Consider the following 16,252-nt stretch of genomic DNA (forward strand, 5'->3'; position numbering starts at 1 on the left):
TAGTATTGATGGAAGATGCACAATAGCGTGAAGAATTTAAAACAAATATCTATGGCTTCAACCGCAGCACTCAGCGTGTGTAGCTTTATTCCCTGCGTGGTGTACAAAACTTTATTTTATAGCAATTTGCAACGATGATGTTTTTGTCTGTATGCATACAATAGTTTCTCTTTGTAAATGTGCTGATACACTCTCCCGTAGTATGTTGCTCACATAAAATTCTTGACAATTTGGGATACGTGATACATACCAATTATTGCAGCAGAGAGCCCCCCTCCCCAACTGCTCTATCCTACCCCTTTTCTCCAACCTCCCCTCAACTTTCTCTCCCTCTGCGTCCCTCTCTTACCCCTCTCCCCCCATCACTGTCCCTTGACGCTTCTCCATTCCCGTCTTCTCTCCCACCCCCTCCCAATTCCCCATTTCTCCCTCCAACCTCTCTTCCTCTGGTCTACAGAGTCCCAGCTCAATTTTCAATTGACCCGGCATCTTAAGGGTTAACCAGCAGCTCGGTCGGGGCACACTCAAACACACACATATACAACACACAGATGCTGCAGGCACCCAGGCCGTGGAGCGGCACGAAATGAAAACCCATTGATTAGGAGTTGCCGGATCATAAATTAATTGTGACCCGAGTTTGTTCCACTCACTTTTTCCCGCCACTCTGAGACATCCCCTTGTCTTCTGGCTGATGGCCAATTGCGCTAAATCCCTGTTTATTTGAGTTGCAGGGAGAGAAAGGGAAGCCTTTCCAAATGAGTAAAATTAAACCGAGAACCCCCTCCACACACACAATGTGTTTTCAGAAGAACACAGATGAAAAGTTTAAAGAAAAGACTTCCAAAGTTGTTTTTTTTTTAAAGAGAGAAGTTATTGTATTTGATGTGATAATTGTGTAAATATCAGATCTAAAAGGCAGAAATCTGCTGTGTGTATGTTGTGTCAATGTTTTCCCCTTTGGTTTGACGTTCCCTCGCTCTTGCTCTCTCTCGCTCTCTCTCTGCCTCTCAGTGACCTAACCCTTTCCCCACCTCCCCCTTTGGCACTTCCTCCGCCACCCCTCTTTTTTTTGGTTGCACCGCTCCCTCTCTCTCTCTCTTTCTCTATCCCTCCCTTCTTCTGCTCCTCCTGCGGGAGCACTGACCCGAGCGAAGGTCGAAAGCGAGGCTTCGCCTGCCATCAGCTCCCGGGTGCCGGCGGGTCGGAGGTTCGAGCCCCGGGGAGGGAAGAGAGTGAAAGCCAGAGAGAGAGAGAGAGAGAGCTCACCTTTAAACCCAGTGCTCTTCCTTCCTCCCCTCCCTTGTTCACCTTTTGCTCTCCAGCAGACATTCCGGGCAATCTCTGTGTGTGTGTCTCTCTCTACCCCCACTCCCCTTTTCCCCACCCTTCCCTTCCTTCTCCTACCCCATCTCCCTTCCCCTATTTCCCCCCTTTCTTCCCCATTATTCTTTCCAACCTCCCCCCTCCACCCCAACAACAAAAAAAAATGATGGATCGAGTCCTGTGAAGAGCCGAAAAGGACAATCCTGGATTTCTGAGTGAACCACAACACACAAACACATTCAAAAAACAAACAAACCGAGGTAATCTTTATATTTATGTGTGTGTGTGTGCGAGGGCAAGAAACATTCTGGCTTAAGGAGAGAGAAAAAAAACATAAGAGGGGAAGATTGGAGGAAGGGAGAGGGGAAGGAAAGAAAGGGAAGAGAGAGAGGGAAAAAAAAGGAAGAGAGGGGAATAGAACAACCACAAAAGCCCGGGTCGGCGCTGCTGGGTTAGAGGTGCCTTGTCATTACAGCGCGGGAGAGAAGCAGAATGGCTTGAACTGAACCTTCTATTTTCGAAGGCTGTGTTGCCAAAAACGCGGATGTATCCGATTTAATAGTTCTGAGAAATTGCAGCGTTCTAAAGGTCTTGTTAGTGTCAGACAGCAACTCTCCCTTGTTTAACCAGTGTGTTGGGGGAGGGGGCGGGGGTAATGATTTGCCTGGTTATGTTTTTGTGTTTTAAAAAAAATACACACAAGTCTTTTCATGCTCGCAATCTTTTAAAGCAACTGCGACGAAGGCCAGGCTCTTGTGTCACCCCACTCCCCCTCCCCACCACCTTCCCCCAACAACCTTCCTCTTAACCCACCGCACAATAGACAAGACCCGGGGATCTCCTGCGAAGTGCAATGTACTGACCTCGTCTCTGTATACACCTCCCTCCGCCGTCTGATTTCCTATTCACCCCCTCCCCTCTATCTCTCTCTCTCTCTATACCTCCCTCCCCACAAGCACACACCATTTAATTTCAGTAAAATTGCAACCCAGTTGATGCAGTCAATTCGGGCGCAAATAGGCTGGCTTTGAACTATTGATCTCTATGGGGATTTCTATATATTCATACACATGTATAAAAACATCGGTCTTGCCACAATCCCCGAATATTTGTCAACATCCCAGAGGCCTAGATTTGTCAATTATTGAGGGGGGGGGGAGGTGGGGGGAGGAAGGGATTTGTTTTGTTTTGTCAAATTGGCCAGAATTCCCGGGTGATAGATCACAGCGAGCCCGAATGTCATTTATTTTGCCGTCTGCAATTATCAATGAAGAAAATACACAGAGGAAAGGCGAAAAAAAAACCCCACTGCAGCCTTTTTCTTAAAACAAGACAGTTAAGTCATGGCCTTAGAAGAGGGACGTTGGGTGGGTTCACTGCTCTTGTGTCGATTTAGATGTTTCAAATTAAGAAGAGATTGGGGGGGGGGGGTGAATATTTGAATGAGTGACGGCGGTGGGATTAGCTGAAGGAATGAGTGACGTTTGGAAGAGGGGGTGCTGCTGGAGCAGAGTGAGCGATCTCTCATGCCCATTGCTACCAAGTGGATGTCAAGTCAGGACGGGAGAGCAGAGGCCAGGCGAAGGAAACAAGCAAAAAAGGTGGGGTGGGGGTGTGGGTGGGGGTGCATCCCCTCGCCTCTTGGAGTTCTGCAAGTGAGGTCTGTCACACAAGCCCAGTTTGTGATGGATGTTTTGAAATAACATAATAATTGCGTGGAGAGATTTATTTGTATAAGGTCGGCTATTTTTTTTTGGGGGGGGTTGGAATGACATTTTTTTTTCCAGAGGCAGGGGGCTGAACCCCGCATGGATTGATCCCAAGTTCATGAACTTGAGCCTGTTTCCTGATTACCGATGGGGATAGGTTTGGATTCAAGCATGAAGGGGCTTCTCCCAATTGGTGTCTGTCGGCGTTAGAATCACTGGTAGAATTTGGAGTTATTACAGTGGGGGAAAAAAAGATGAGATTTTTCTTTTATTTCATTACATTTTAAGAGGGAAACAACAATTTTTTTTGGGGGGGGGAAATCGTTCCATATAATTTTAAATTATAAAGGAGTATGAATTCGTCCTGTCAATCGCCAGAGACGGTCGATTTCAACTTACAGTTGAGTTTCATTTGAGTCCACCCAATTTCACAAATTGTCTATTCTATTTTTGTTTTTGCTCCCGTCTAGGATTACCCCTTTTTTTTCCAAAAAAATAAATACATTTTATTTTTTTTTCTTTCTCTTTATGATTTTAATTTGGCGGCTGTTCTCCCCGGTTGGAAGGCTGGGACCTCACAAGAGCAACCGTCCCACAATGTGCTGCCTAGCATTCACCGAAGGAAACTTGTAAATGGATTTTGTCGAGCGGGGGATGATGGCTCATGGAATTCCTTCACAGGGGAAAATTACCATCACGGTGGACGAGTACAGCTCCAACCCGACTCAAGCGTTCACTCACTACAACATTAACCAGAGTCGCTTCCAGCCACCCCATGTGCATATGTGAGTACATTTCACTTCACCTGGTCGTGCAGTGTGCAGCCCGCTGTTAACCTCAGTTCCCTTTTTGGTCTCTCTCATTTTAACAGTGCTAAGCCCCCCCGCACCACCCTGGCGCCTTGGGGAAATTCATTCTGCTTCCACCAAAGGGGGGGGGGGGGGAAAAAAAACTTTCGAAATTCCACCCAGACCAGAGGCTGGTAAAAGTTTGCTGCAATTCCCTTTGAAGTGATATGATAGGAATAGTGTGCAGCTCCCCCCCCCCTCCTCCCCGCCGCCCGAACATCCAAACGCTCCTTGTGATTCATAGCAATCTATACATTTGACTGGGAATCGACAAGCACATTGTTACAGCAGGGTCAGTAACCTTTTTGTCAATTACCCGGCCAAAAACAAAGCTGAGGGAATAGGGGAATATCTAAACCCCGAAGAGTTTAAGTATGTCTTAACCCCGGGTCTGAATTTTAGCTGACTGGGTTAGGACTGAAGGTGGTTTCCATTACTGCGTTATTTTGATACTTTCTTAAATTTAATGAGGTGTTCCATTTTTTTTTGTTGCTGGCCCTGGGTATGTAAGTCATAGTTTCAAACTGTCAGGAAATTTCAGGCAGCACATACTCTATCCCCAGACTCTGTGCCTGGCTTTTTGTACAACATCTATTAAAACTTTGATCAGAAAGTTTTCATGGAGGAACCATCAAAGGCTGTATCTGATTCCTTCATATTTATTTGACTGCTGCTATTAAGAAAGGCCTCCAGATCTCAGACTATGTAGCTGGGGGGTGGGGGTTAAGTGAACTGTATTATGTGCGAGCTTATACCTGCCAAGAGCAGGAGACCCTGACTTTTTGTGTACTTTGCTGCTGGGAGTCTCCGTACAAGAAAAGCAGACTGTCTTTTTTTTTAAATGGTTCATTTTCTCTTGTGAGAATGCATCAAAATAATTTCAGCTTCATTGCATGTGCCCCTTGAATAATACAGATCAGTTTCAAATCAAAAACAAACGCGTTCATTTCACAGCAATTATTTATCAATAGACGACTTTGCCTGATTGATAAACCCTTGCTGCTTGGAACAGTGCACCTCTAAGGATGGATGTGTTAAATGGCATACTTAAGCTAAAAGTAAGCAGAAATTAAAAGGAAAAGTGCATTTTAGATGTAAATTTGGTGTGGACTTTTTAAATCCAGACTGCACATTGGGATCAAGCTAAAATATATAACAACACAATGGACAACACAATAATATATAACAAAATATATAACAACACAATCGAGGATCCATAATAGGAACAGTGTGCAAACACAGGTTCCACAATAGGTACAATATTTAAGTGCAGGATACACAACAGGGGATTTTTTTTTAAATACAGGATACACAATGAGAATTTTTTTTAACAGCAGTGCTACACTATGGGGAGCAGATTTGTAAATGCATGATGCACAATGCAGGCAGTGTTTGAATGTAAGATTCGCAGGGGACCTGGTTTTTAAACGCTGGGTGCACAGTGGTGGAACTGTGACTTGATGTGTTGTCCTAGACATAACAACCTGCGCTGGCTTGAATTCTTTTAAGAAATGGGTGCTTTCTTGCTTTCATTGCTCTCGCAGGAATGCGACTCTTTTGCGATGCACAATTTCTGGGCAAATGATTTTGTTAACAGTAGTAGGATGAAGCGTGAGATCAAACGTATTTTTCATTGGGGAATCTCACCTGTTTTGCTGAGTAGGCAGAGAAGAATTTATTAACCAGCGGAGTAAACTTGACAATTGGAAATGGGCAGCTCCAGAAAGCCACCACCGTGGAAGGTAGATTGTGTACAAATAAAGCTAGGTGGAGGAAAACCCACAACAGTCTCTTTTCAATACCATGAGGTTGTGATATATGCACTATTCTGAATGGCTGACTTGAATCACCGATATGATTAAAACACTGACTATTGATGACATGTCTCAAGAGCTGCCATGGAGTGCACAACAGACCCTCACTGAATGTTTAAAAAAAACACTGAACTTCACACTATATATTTCAACAAGTAATATATCCTTCTTGAGTGATTTCAAGGCCATAGTGCAATCCTTAAGAGTTCAGACAATGGTTATGAGCTGCTTGAACTTTGCTCCCACAGTTTATGCAGTCATTTTAACCTCAGTTAAATGTCAACCTGGTAACTCAATCCAAGCAAATTGTTATCCATTGTAATGAGTGACATTATTGTTGTACTTCATACATTAGGCAGCTCCAGTTTTCATTACGTAGTGAAGTAGAGTTTTAAAATGTATTTGATTTTGAAATAGTTTTTCATTTGAACGTTGGAAACTGTCATGAGTGTGCAAAGTGTCTTTTACAGTCCATATCAGCCGACCATATGCTTGCAACACTTATCAGGGATCCTTTTGAACAGCCAGTGCATTTTTGTGTATGCCAGGCAAGGATGGGTTCAGAGGTGATGCGTCCTGTAGTTGAATAGCTGTCAACGCTCATTCATCTAACCCATAAATGAGGAAATGCTATAACCGCAATCGGCTGGGGGATGCAACTGTAACCACTGAGGAGTGAATGTTTTGATCAGAGGGGAAAGTACTGATAGAGGAAAAATAAGGGACCAAAAAAAGGTCTGGCAAATGGAAACCACCAAGGTCGCTTTTTTGTTTGGGTGGAGGTGTTGAGGAGGGAGGGGAATGACTGGGAGGACAAACTGAGCCAGCTTATTCCCAAAATAAATGCGTAGCTTCCTGATTTGATGGTAATATTTGGAAGTAAACTCTTGTGAAAGACAGTCCTCTTGACTACTGCAAAGCAAGCACAGATTGAAGGAAGGGAATGATTCAAAAACTGGCAAACGTAGTGAAAGGGTGCACTTGCTTTTAAGAGTGACACTTTTGAAGCAAAAATACAATTCTGTCTGATATAGACAGTGGCAATCTTGAACTATCTATCCAAACTATTAGAAAGTGTACACGTCCCTTCAGAGATTTAATTTCCTCTCGAGCAGTGATCAGTGCGTCTACATCATATTCTTTTGTGTTCTATTTTAAAAATGTTTTAACAATGCCATTGGAATCACACGCAGTGCAGTGTTAACCAGTTTGCATTAACCAGTGCATCCAATTAAATGATACTCGAAGGAGATTGGAGTTTGGTATACTTTAATTTGTCGCTCCTTGGTCGTTGAAACCCAGAACACTCCCCCTTGGAAAAACCGTTGAGACTGGTAATCAATTGGGAAATTTTGAAGCTGGGAGTTGTAGATTTTTGTTTACAGAACCAGGGCAGTGGATGAACCTAAGACACGGATCACCCATGATCCAATTAAATGGTGTAACTGCCTGAATGGCCTAATCCTGCCCTTGGATGGCATGCCCTGAGACCACCAGACCAAAGAATCAGCCCTAATGTATTCATTAGGACTCTGTTTGTGTCTGTGAAGTATATATTAGTAGAAAAGTCATCCCTTATGTTTCAATCGTCTTTGATATTTACATTGTTAGTTGGGGGGGACAGTGTTGATTTGCAGGATCACAACACTTACTATTAAAAATGAATGGCTAACCCAAATAATAAAGTGAAAAAGACAGTCATTCTGACTGACTTTGCTGATGGGACATGAACCAATTGAGATTGACTTGATTCTACTGCAGGGCTGAATTTGTACTATGAACGCGCACTTGTACACCCCACAGTTATGTCCTTCCTATCAGTGTGGGACAACTTGGGATTGAATCATAAAATGAATACAACGCAGAGGAGGCCAGTTGGCCATAAGGGATGTCTGTGCCGGCTCTCTGTAAGAGCAACTCAGCTAGTCCCACTCCCCAGCCTTTCCCCCCTCGACCTGCAGATTGTTTGCCTTCAGATAATTTACCAGTTTCCTTTTGAAAGCCACAATTGAATTTGCCCCCACTGCACTCAAGCAATGCATTCCTGATCCCAACCACTCACCATGTAAAAAAAAGTTTCTTCTTGTTGCCGCTGGTTTTATTGCCAATCACCTTAAACCAGTGTTCTCGGGTTCTCAACATTTCCACCAACACAAATGGTTTTTCCCTGTTTACTCTGTCTAGACCGCTCACGATTTTAAAGACCTCTATCAAATCTCTTCTTAAATCTTCTTTGAAGGGAGAAGCCCCAGCTTCACCTGTCTCTCTCTGTAACTGAAGTCCCTCTTCCATGGGACCATTCTCATAAATCTTTTCTGTGCTCTCTAATGTCCTCACACCCCTTCTCTAGTATGGTGTCTGACACTGGGCACAAGACTCCAGCTGTGGCTGAAATCTGTGTCTTACAAAGCCTCCTCATAGCTTCCTTCCTTTTCTAATCCGTGCTCCTCTTTATAAAGGCACTGATTGTTAAATCAGTGTGCATATAATAAGGTGGGTGTTCAGGCAAGACCTTCATACTCCAGGGAGTCTCAATCTACTTCGCTCTGTTGTCAACTCAGGCTCGGACTTTCAATACAGGCTGCACTTGCACTGTAATTACTGCAAAGTGTGACCCTTGCTGCGTGTGCCACCACCTTCATAGTTATCAGCCACAAAACCCACAGATTTATAACATGTGCAGTCCTATGGTACACAGATTATGACTAAGAAGCTAGCCCTAAAAGCTTCGTTGAAGATTTTTTAAAAAAATTACTCTGGGATTTGAGAGCTACGGTGGAAGAGAAGGGGGAGTGGACCTTTTTCAGAGAGCTGACACATATGCGATGGGCTGAGTCTCCTCCTGCCTGCCTTATGTTGCTATGAATGCTTTGCTTTGTAATATCTTTATATGGCTTGATTAGAAAGTGTTAACTTTATGCTATTTACATTTTATAATGCTTACTGTTTTAGGATGAAATAAACACTTACATTTATATAGCTCCTTTTAAAACTTTAGGATATCCTGAAGTGTTTGAAAGCCACAACACCATTGTAATACATTTGAATTGAAATCCCTGTTGTAATTTGGAAATGTAATGTATTAGACATTCAGCTAAGGAAGCTTCTGAAATATGATGCGGGTTTCCAAGTATTCTGTTTGTTCCTATTTATTTGTTCAGCTCTGAAGAGTGAGTCCTATTGCAGGGTTTGTCACTTTTTTGTTTTTCACAGAGGGTGCAACCCTTCACTCTTTATTTTATTTCATACTAACTCATTAACAGAGACAACATTCCAGGACAAAATGAATTGGCATTTGGAAAATCGATGAAACTCAGCATGGATCCATTAAAAATAAACTGTGTTGATCAACTTAATTGAGTTCTTTGATGAAGCAACGGAAAGGGTTGATGAAGGTAGTGAGGTTGATGTTGTGTACATGGATTTTCAAAACAAGTTTGACAAATTGTCACATTGTTAGCAAAGTTAAATGTGACTAAAGGGACGATGGCAGCATAGATACAGAATGGGCAGAAAACAGTTGTTTTTAGACTGGACGAAGCTATACAATGCCATATCCCCACCTGTTGGTTAGCACTACTGTTCTTTGATATTACATTAATGATCTGCTCATAGAATCCCTAAAGTGCGGAAGGAGGCCATTTAGCTCATCTACTCTGCTCCAACACTCCATAGTGTCTGCACCAATAAAGAATTTTACCCAGCTCTGTTCCCGTAACCCCATGTATTTACCCTACTAATTGTCTTGACACTAAGAGGCAATTTGGCATGGCTGTTCCACCTAACCTTCACATCTTTGGAGTGTGGGAGGAAACCAGAGCATCTGGAGGAAACCCTGGCAGACATGGGGAGGATGTGTAAACTCCACACAGGGCTGTCACCTAGGACAGAATTGAACCCGAGTGCCTGGCGCTGTGAGGCAGCAGTGCTAACCACTGTGTCACCATGCTGCCCCGTCATTTCAAAGCTTGGAGATGATACAATACTCAGAAGCACAGCAAACAGTGAGGGGGAAATAACGGACTACAGGAGGACACTGACAGACTGGTGAAATGACAAGTGTGAGGTGACATATTTTAATAGGAAAAAATGAGGAGAAGGCACTGTGAATGAAAGGGTGTGATTTTAAAGAGGCCTGATACTAAATATGCACAAACCTTTCAAAGTTTGATCAAAATTGGAAAGCTGTTCTTTTTTAAAAAAAGGATATGAAATCCTTGGCTTTATCTGAGAGAAATAGAGTTCAGATGCAAGGAGCGGTAGTGGGGCTATGCTAAATATTTAGCAAACACTGGTTAGGTCTCCACTGGAAAATTGTGTCCAGTTTTGTGCATGATATTTTAGCAAGAATGTTAAGGCTTTAGAGAGTGTGCAGGAGAAATTTATGGGAATGTGGAAAAATTGCATGGAGAAGCTGGGATTTCTTTCCCTTAGACAAGGGAAGATTTGACAGGAATGCTCCAAAATATGAATGGTTTGTATTGAGTAAATAAGGAGGAACTGTTTGCAGTGATAGAAAGGTCAGTAACCACAGGATATAGATTTAAGGTGATTAGCTAAGAACCAGAGATGACATGAGGAACCAGTTTTTGTACAGAGAGTTGTGATCTGGAAAGCACTCTCTGAAAGGGTGCTGGAAGCAGATTCAATCTCAACTTTGAAAAGACAATCATAGAATCCCTTACAGTGCAAAAGGAAGCCATTCGGCCCATCGAGCCTGCACTGATAATAACAGGCTCTATCCCTGTAATTTCTTGCTAATTCCCCTGACTTTAAGTGGCACTTTTTTTTATAGCCAATCACCCTAACCTGCACATCTTTGGACTGTGGGAGGAAACTGGAGTACCCAGAGGAAACCTACACAGACATGTGGAGAATGTGTAAACTCCACGCAGTCATTCAAGGCCGGAATTGAGAGTTGCACAAATATTTTCAAGGGTTAAAGAAATCTCGGGGCAATGGAGAAAGGGCAAGAGGAGTAAGAATAGTTGGATAGCTCCACTAAAGAAACACTCCAGGGAGAATAACCTCCTGTGCAGCATCATTCTGGGATGCACTTAAAGTGGGGAAGTAGTCACGCTGGGGTTCCATTATTGCATCCAGTAGAGGAGTCTAATGTCAGTGCTGTGCATGAATTAGCCATCACATTGGTGCTGGGGCCATCCCCGCAATTCTGTGTGAGCAGTATCTTAAGGATGCCCTCTGCAAATGCTGGTGATGTCAAACCTTCAAAGTCCTCACTGCGGCCATCTACTTTGCCTTCCAATTATGGTACAGCCTTTAACATGCTGCAAGTATAACACAGACCAAACTCATAACATCCCTACGGTACAGAAGGAGGCCATTCAGCCCTGCACTAACAACACCCCCACACTGGCCCATCCCTATAATCCCATGTATTTACCCTGCTAATCCCCCTGATGCTAAGGGACAATTTCGTTTGGCCAATCCACCTAACCTTCACACTGTGGGACACTACGGGGCAATTTGGCACGGCCAACCAGCCTAACCTGCACATCTTTGGATTGTGGGAGGAAACCGGAATACCCGGAGGAAGCCCTCACAGGCACAGGGAGAACGTATAAACTCCACACAGTGACCCAAGGCTGGAATCAAACCCGGGTCCCCGTTGCCATGAAGAAGCAATGTTAACCACTGTGCTACCGTGCCATCCCACTGTAGTTATTTGTGGGAACTGTGAAAGGCATGAATAAATTCAACAAAACTCCAAACCAATTTAGTCACATGGCCCTTTTAAAAGCTGAGCAACAGGATGCTTTTCTCCATGACCCTCATCTCTTTCATTCACGCGATTAGTTAGCATTCATTTGTCATTGCCATAAAAAGCAGGTGTTCCTTGTCTTTGAGGGACTTGTGGACGTGAAGGATTTGCATTTATACTGTGCCTTTCTTGACCTCAGGAGGTCTAAAAGAACCTTGCGTCTACAGTATAATTCTTTGAAGTGTAGTCACCATTGTAAGATGGGAAATGCGGCAGCCGGTTTGTGAATGGTAAACTCCCACAAACAATAGCATGATAACAAACAGTTCAGCTTTTGTCTTTGGTCACGTTAGTTGAGAGGTATTAGCTAGGACAGCAGGGGGAGAACTGCCTTACTCTTCTTTCAAATACTCCAAAATATTGCCTTAAAATATTCCATTTTGTGAATCGGCCCTGTTGTTTTCTGTGGACAGGAGAGTGAGATCGAAGACAAGAGTATTAAATGACATTCCGGTAAAATGTTTGGATTTTAGAAAGGCTGAGGTGAGTGCCATGGGAGGTCTTAAGTTTCTTGGGTCAGTGCTCTTCCCGTAGTTGCATGAAAAGGAACAGCCCACAGAAGGGGAAACTATTGTCCAAGATACAAAGAGGCAATGAAGTGGGCATGAACTGGTGTAATCTGTTGTGAACCTCAGTGCTTCTTAGTACTTGTCCTCCTGACTAATATGAAAAGTTCAGTGTCCTGGTCTCGCGCCACATCAAGCCTGGAGATGTAACTTGCTGCTTCATAAAGGTGACGGTGTGACAACTTTGTTCAGCTTGCTGGGAGGGAGTCACTTTCAGGCAGATTACGTTCCAGTTCTGTACAATAAAGGTTTTCAACTTTTCTGTATCATGTCCCATTCAAATGTTGTCCCTATCCTTACCTGCCTTCACCTCACCCCACCCTACCCCACCCAGGGAGTCCCAGTGCAAACTATCAAAAGGCATTGCCATTAACTCAAAAGAAAACAGCCCTTTAATTGCCAACAGCATGTGTTTTTTAATTTTGATCAGTTTACAATAAGAAAATTCAGGATTGATGAAAGACATGCGGAAAGAAATCAGGACCCCATTGCATCACAGTATGATTACAGAAGAGGAAGGCCATTCAGCCCATTGCAGCCTAGCCATTTAGAAATTTCCCATCTGTGTCTGATTACTTTATCTCATTGTTCCAGGGCTTTTAACCTGCAGTACCCCATTTGGGAGTTAGTCCCCACTCTGTGTGTTAGTCACTCTCTGCCCAAAGGAAAACTAACTGCCCACTGCCAGCAAGGCCGAGAGCTCTGGAAATGTCTTGGTTCCGCTTTGTTTGCTGATATCAATTCTAACTATCTTTTGTGAGTTTAAACCTATGATTTCCCCCCCCTCCTCCACCCCTGTTCTACGCTCACAAGTAATTATCGACATTTTTCTTTTCCATATCCTCCTGTGTAGTCACTTAACCTCATGGTTGAAAAGCCCGATATGTTCGGTTCATATATGAGTCTCTTAGGGCTGTGGACCTTGGTGTGAAAGCCTGTGTGATGAAGGATTAAAAATGCAATGTCAGCGCACGATCAAATCAGGAATAGAGTGTGAATCATGAGCGAGCTGAATGAGGAATCTTAAATAAGCACTGTTGATGAATTCAATCTTTGAATTTATTTGATATTTATTCTTGGGGATAAAGGTTCACCTCGGCACAGTGCAGAGAGGAAAATCAGACAGACTCTACCCTTGATGTGTGATTTCCCCTGATCCCAATTTTCCTCTTGTGTGTATGTGCCTAGGTGCAGATATGGAAGATCTACCCAGCGTATGTACATTTAAAACTTGCAGCTGATTTGAAGACTCAATCTAGCAGGCTTTTATATGTGCAATTCCCCCTGCCTTCACCTCTCTGCCTCACCTTGTCCTGCCTACACCCCTCTGCCTCACCTTGTCCTGCCTACACCCCTCTGCCTCACCTTGTCCTGCCTACACCTCTCTGCCTCGCCTTGTCCTGCCTACACCCCTCTGCCTCACCTTGTCCTGCCTACACCCCTCTGCCTCACCTTGTCCTGCCTACACCTCTCTGCCTCACCTTGTCCTGCCTACACCTCTCTGCCTCACCTTGTCCTGCCTACACCTCTCTGCCTCACCTTGTCCTGCCTACACCTCTCTGCCTCACCTTGTCCTGCCTACACCTCTCTGCCTCGCCTTGTCCTGCCTACACCTCTCTGCCTCACCTTGTCCTGCCTACACCCCTCTGCCTCGCCTTGTCCTGCCTACACCTCTCTGCCTCACCTTGTCCTGCCTACACCTCTCTGCCTCACCTTGTCCTGCCTACACCTCTCTGCCTCACCTTGTCCTGCCTACACCCCTCTGCCTCGCCTTGTCCTGCCTACACCTCTCTGCCTCACCTTGTCCTGCCTACACCTCTCTGCCTCACCTTGTCCTGCCTACACCTCTCTGCCTCACCTTGTCCTGCCTACACCTCTCTGCCTCCCCTTGTCCTGCCTACACCTCTCTGCCTCACCTTGTCCTGCCTACACCTCTCTGCCTCACCTTGTCCTGCCTACACCTCTCTGCCTCGCCTTGTCCTGCCTACACCTCTCTGCCTCGCCTTGTCCTGCCTACACCTCTCTGCCTCACCTTGTCCTGCCTACACCTCTCTGCCTCACCTTGTCCTGCCTACACCTCTCTGCCTCACCTTGTCCTGCCTACACCCCTCTGCCTCGCCTTGTCCTGCCTACACCTCTCTGCCTCACCTTGTCCTGCCTACACCTCTCTGCCTCACCTTGTCCTGCCTACACCTCTCTGCCTCGCCTTGTCCTGCCTACACCTCTCTGCCTCGCCTTGTCCTGCCTACACCTCTCTGCCTCACCTTGTCCTGCCTACACCTCTCTGCCTCACCTTGTCCTGCCTACACCTCTCTGCCTCACCTTGTCCTGCCTACACCCCTCTGCCTCGCCTTGTCCTGCCTACACCTCTCTGCCTCACCTTGTCCTGCCTACACCCCTCTGCCTCGCCTTGTCCTGCCTACACCTCTCTGCCTCACCTTGTCCTGCCTACACCCCTCTGCCTCACCTTGTCCTGCCTACACCTCTCTGCCTCACTTTCTCTCCTTCTTCCTTAAAATCTAGCTTTTTCACAGTGCTTTTTGGCTATCTGCTCTAAAATCATCTTCTGTGGCTCAGTGCCAGATTTGGTTTTGTGACACGCTTCTAAATTGCCTTGTGATATTTTATGACAGGAAAGGTGCTATGCAAATGCAGTTTCTTGTCTGAAAATTGGCTGCTATGTCTCCCTGCTTGATAGTGTTAACTGACTTTCAGAACTCATAGGCTGGCATTTTCCAGTCCCGTCCTGTCCTAGTTTAGTTAAGTTAGGGCATCATGATCGTCACAGACTTGGAGGACTAAAGGGCCTGTTTCTTTGCTGTACTTTTCTTTGCTCTCTTTGTTCTTTTATGCCCTTCCCATCCCCACCAAATAGGTTCTCCCCGCAGTAGGGTGGGTGAGCCTTTGAAATCGCCATTCACATGGTGGCACAGGGTGGCACGGTGGCACAGTGGTTAGCACTGTTGCCTCACAGCGCCAAGGACCCGGGTTCGAATCCTGGGTCACTGTCTGTGTGGAGTTTGCACATTCTCCTCGTGACTGCATGGGTTTCCTCCGGGTGCTCTGGTTTCCTCCCACAGTCTAAAGATGTGCGTGCTAGGTTGATTGGCCATGCTAAATTGGCCCTAGTTTTGGAGGGAGATTGGTAGTGTAAGTATGTGGGGTTATGGGGATAAGGTGGGATTGTTGTTGGTGCAGGCTTGAATAGCCTTCTTCCGTACTGTAGAGATTCTATGTTTGTATAACATCGGTGGGACTGGAAGATGCTGCAAGCTTAAAGGATTAGAAAATTCCAACCTTGTCTGTGAAGGTGATGGCTGACTAATGATTTCTTTCCCTCAGTTAGGCCCTACAACTGTTCAAGTCCCAAACGGTCCACTCGCCAAGGAAATTCTTCACCCGTATCTGGTTATTCACCAATATTCTTTCCCCAACTGCAATCAGCCAATGTGCAGTTGAGATGGACGCTTGAAGCTTTTATGGTTTAGCCCTTAATGTGGTAGCTGTTGGGAGAATACAGGCTCCTTTTTATTCAGCATTGTGATAATTAACTGCCTTCGCAGCGCAGTTACCTTGCATGGTGTTATTTCAGTACCTCTCACTGTTTTCATTCTGAATAGCTCACACAAACTCTGCCTAGTGCAGAAAGCCTGTGTGTTGTGAGAGTACCTTGTTTCAGTGTTTGAATGCTGTAATTATTGTAACAAGATTTTCACTGTGGCCCGATTTAACAAAGCTTAAGATAGTCTAGTCGGATAACCTAATCAGTATCATTCTCTGATAAACTGAACAGCTATGATGACGTACGGGTGTGTTTACTTAACAACAATTTCACTTTTTTGCCACCTTGAAAAGGTACTGTGGAAGCTCTTCTGTTTTCAAGTATTTGGAACCAAGGGTGAAATTTGTGTCCCTGCAGAGAAAATGCTGGAAAATCTCAGCAGGCCTGGCAGCATCTATAAGGAGAGAAAACAGCTGGCGTGTCGAGTCCAGGTGACCCCCCAAGCCTGCGACAATCATGATGCCCTAACTTAACCAGACTAGGATAGGACGGGACTGGAAAATGCCAGCCTATGAGTCGCTTCTGAAAGTCAGTCAACACTATCAAGCAGGGAGACACAGCAGCCAATTTTCAGACAAGAAACTGCATTTGCATAGCACCTTTCCTGTTATAAAGTATCACAAGGCAATTCAGAAGAATGCCACG

At 44.8% G+C, this 16,252-nt stretch overlaps 1 protein-coding gene across 3 annotated transcripts in view; it reads left to right on the plus strand.

The window, feature by feature from the left end:
- The first annotated feature begins 1,123 nt into the window (after positions 1–1,123).
- The window catches only part of LOC145343741 (metallophosphoesterase MPPED2), a 176,427-nt gene continuing 161,298 nt past the window's right edge, over positions 1,124–16,252 (plus strand). Inside the window, exons 1-2 of one of the 3 annotated variants that reach the window (XM_080190009.1) lie at positions 1,124–1,586; positions 3,602–3,820. In XM_080190009.1, coding sequence (XP_080046135.1) covers positions 3,669–3,820 — 152 coding nt within the window. In that variant the 5' untranslated portion in view covers positions 1,124–1,586; positions 3,602–3,668. Of the gene's footprint in view, positions 1,587–2,904; positions 2,928–3,417; positions 3,436–3,601; positions 3,821–16,252 lie in introns of those variants that run through there. The other 2 variants (XM_080190010.1, XM_080190011.1) reach the window with 2 other exon arrangements.

The sequence above is a fragment of the Carcharhinus amblyrhynchos genome, chromosome 6, assembly GCF_965287045.1.
Source record: "Carcharhinus amblyrhynchos chromosome 6, sCarAmb.v2.hapA, whole genome shotgun sequence".
Classification (NCBI taxonomy): Eukaryota; Metazoa; Chordata; class Chondrichthyes; order Carcharhiniformes; family Carcharhinidae; genus Carcharhinus; species Carcharhinus amblyrhynchos.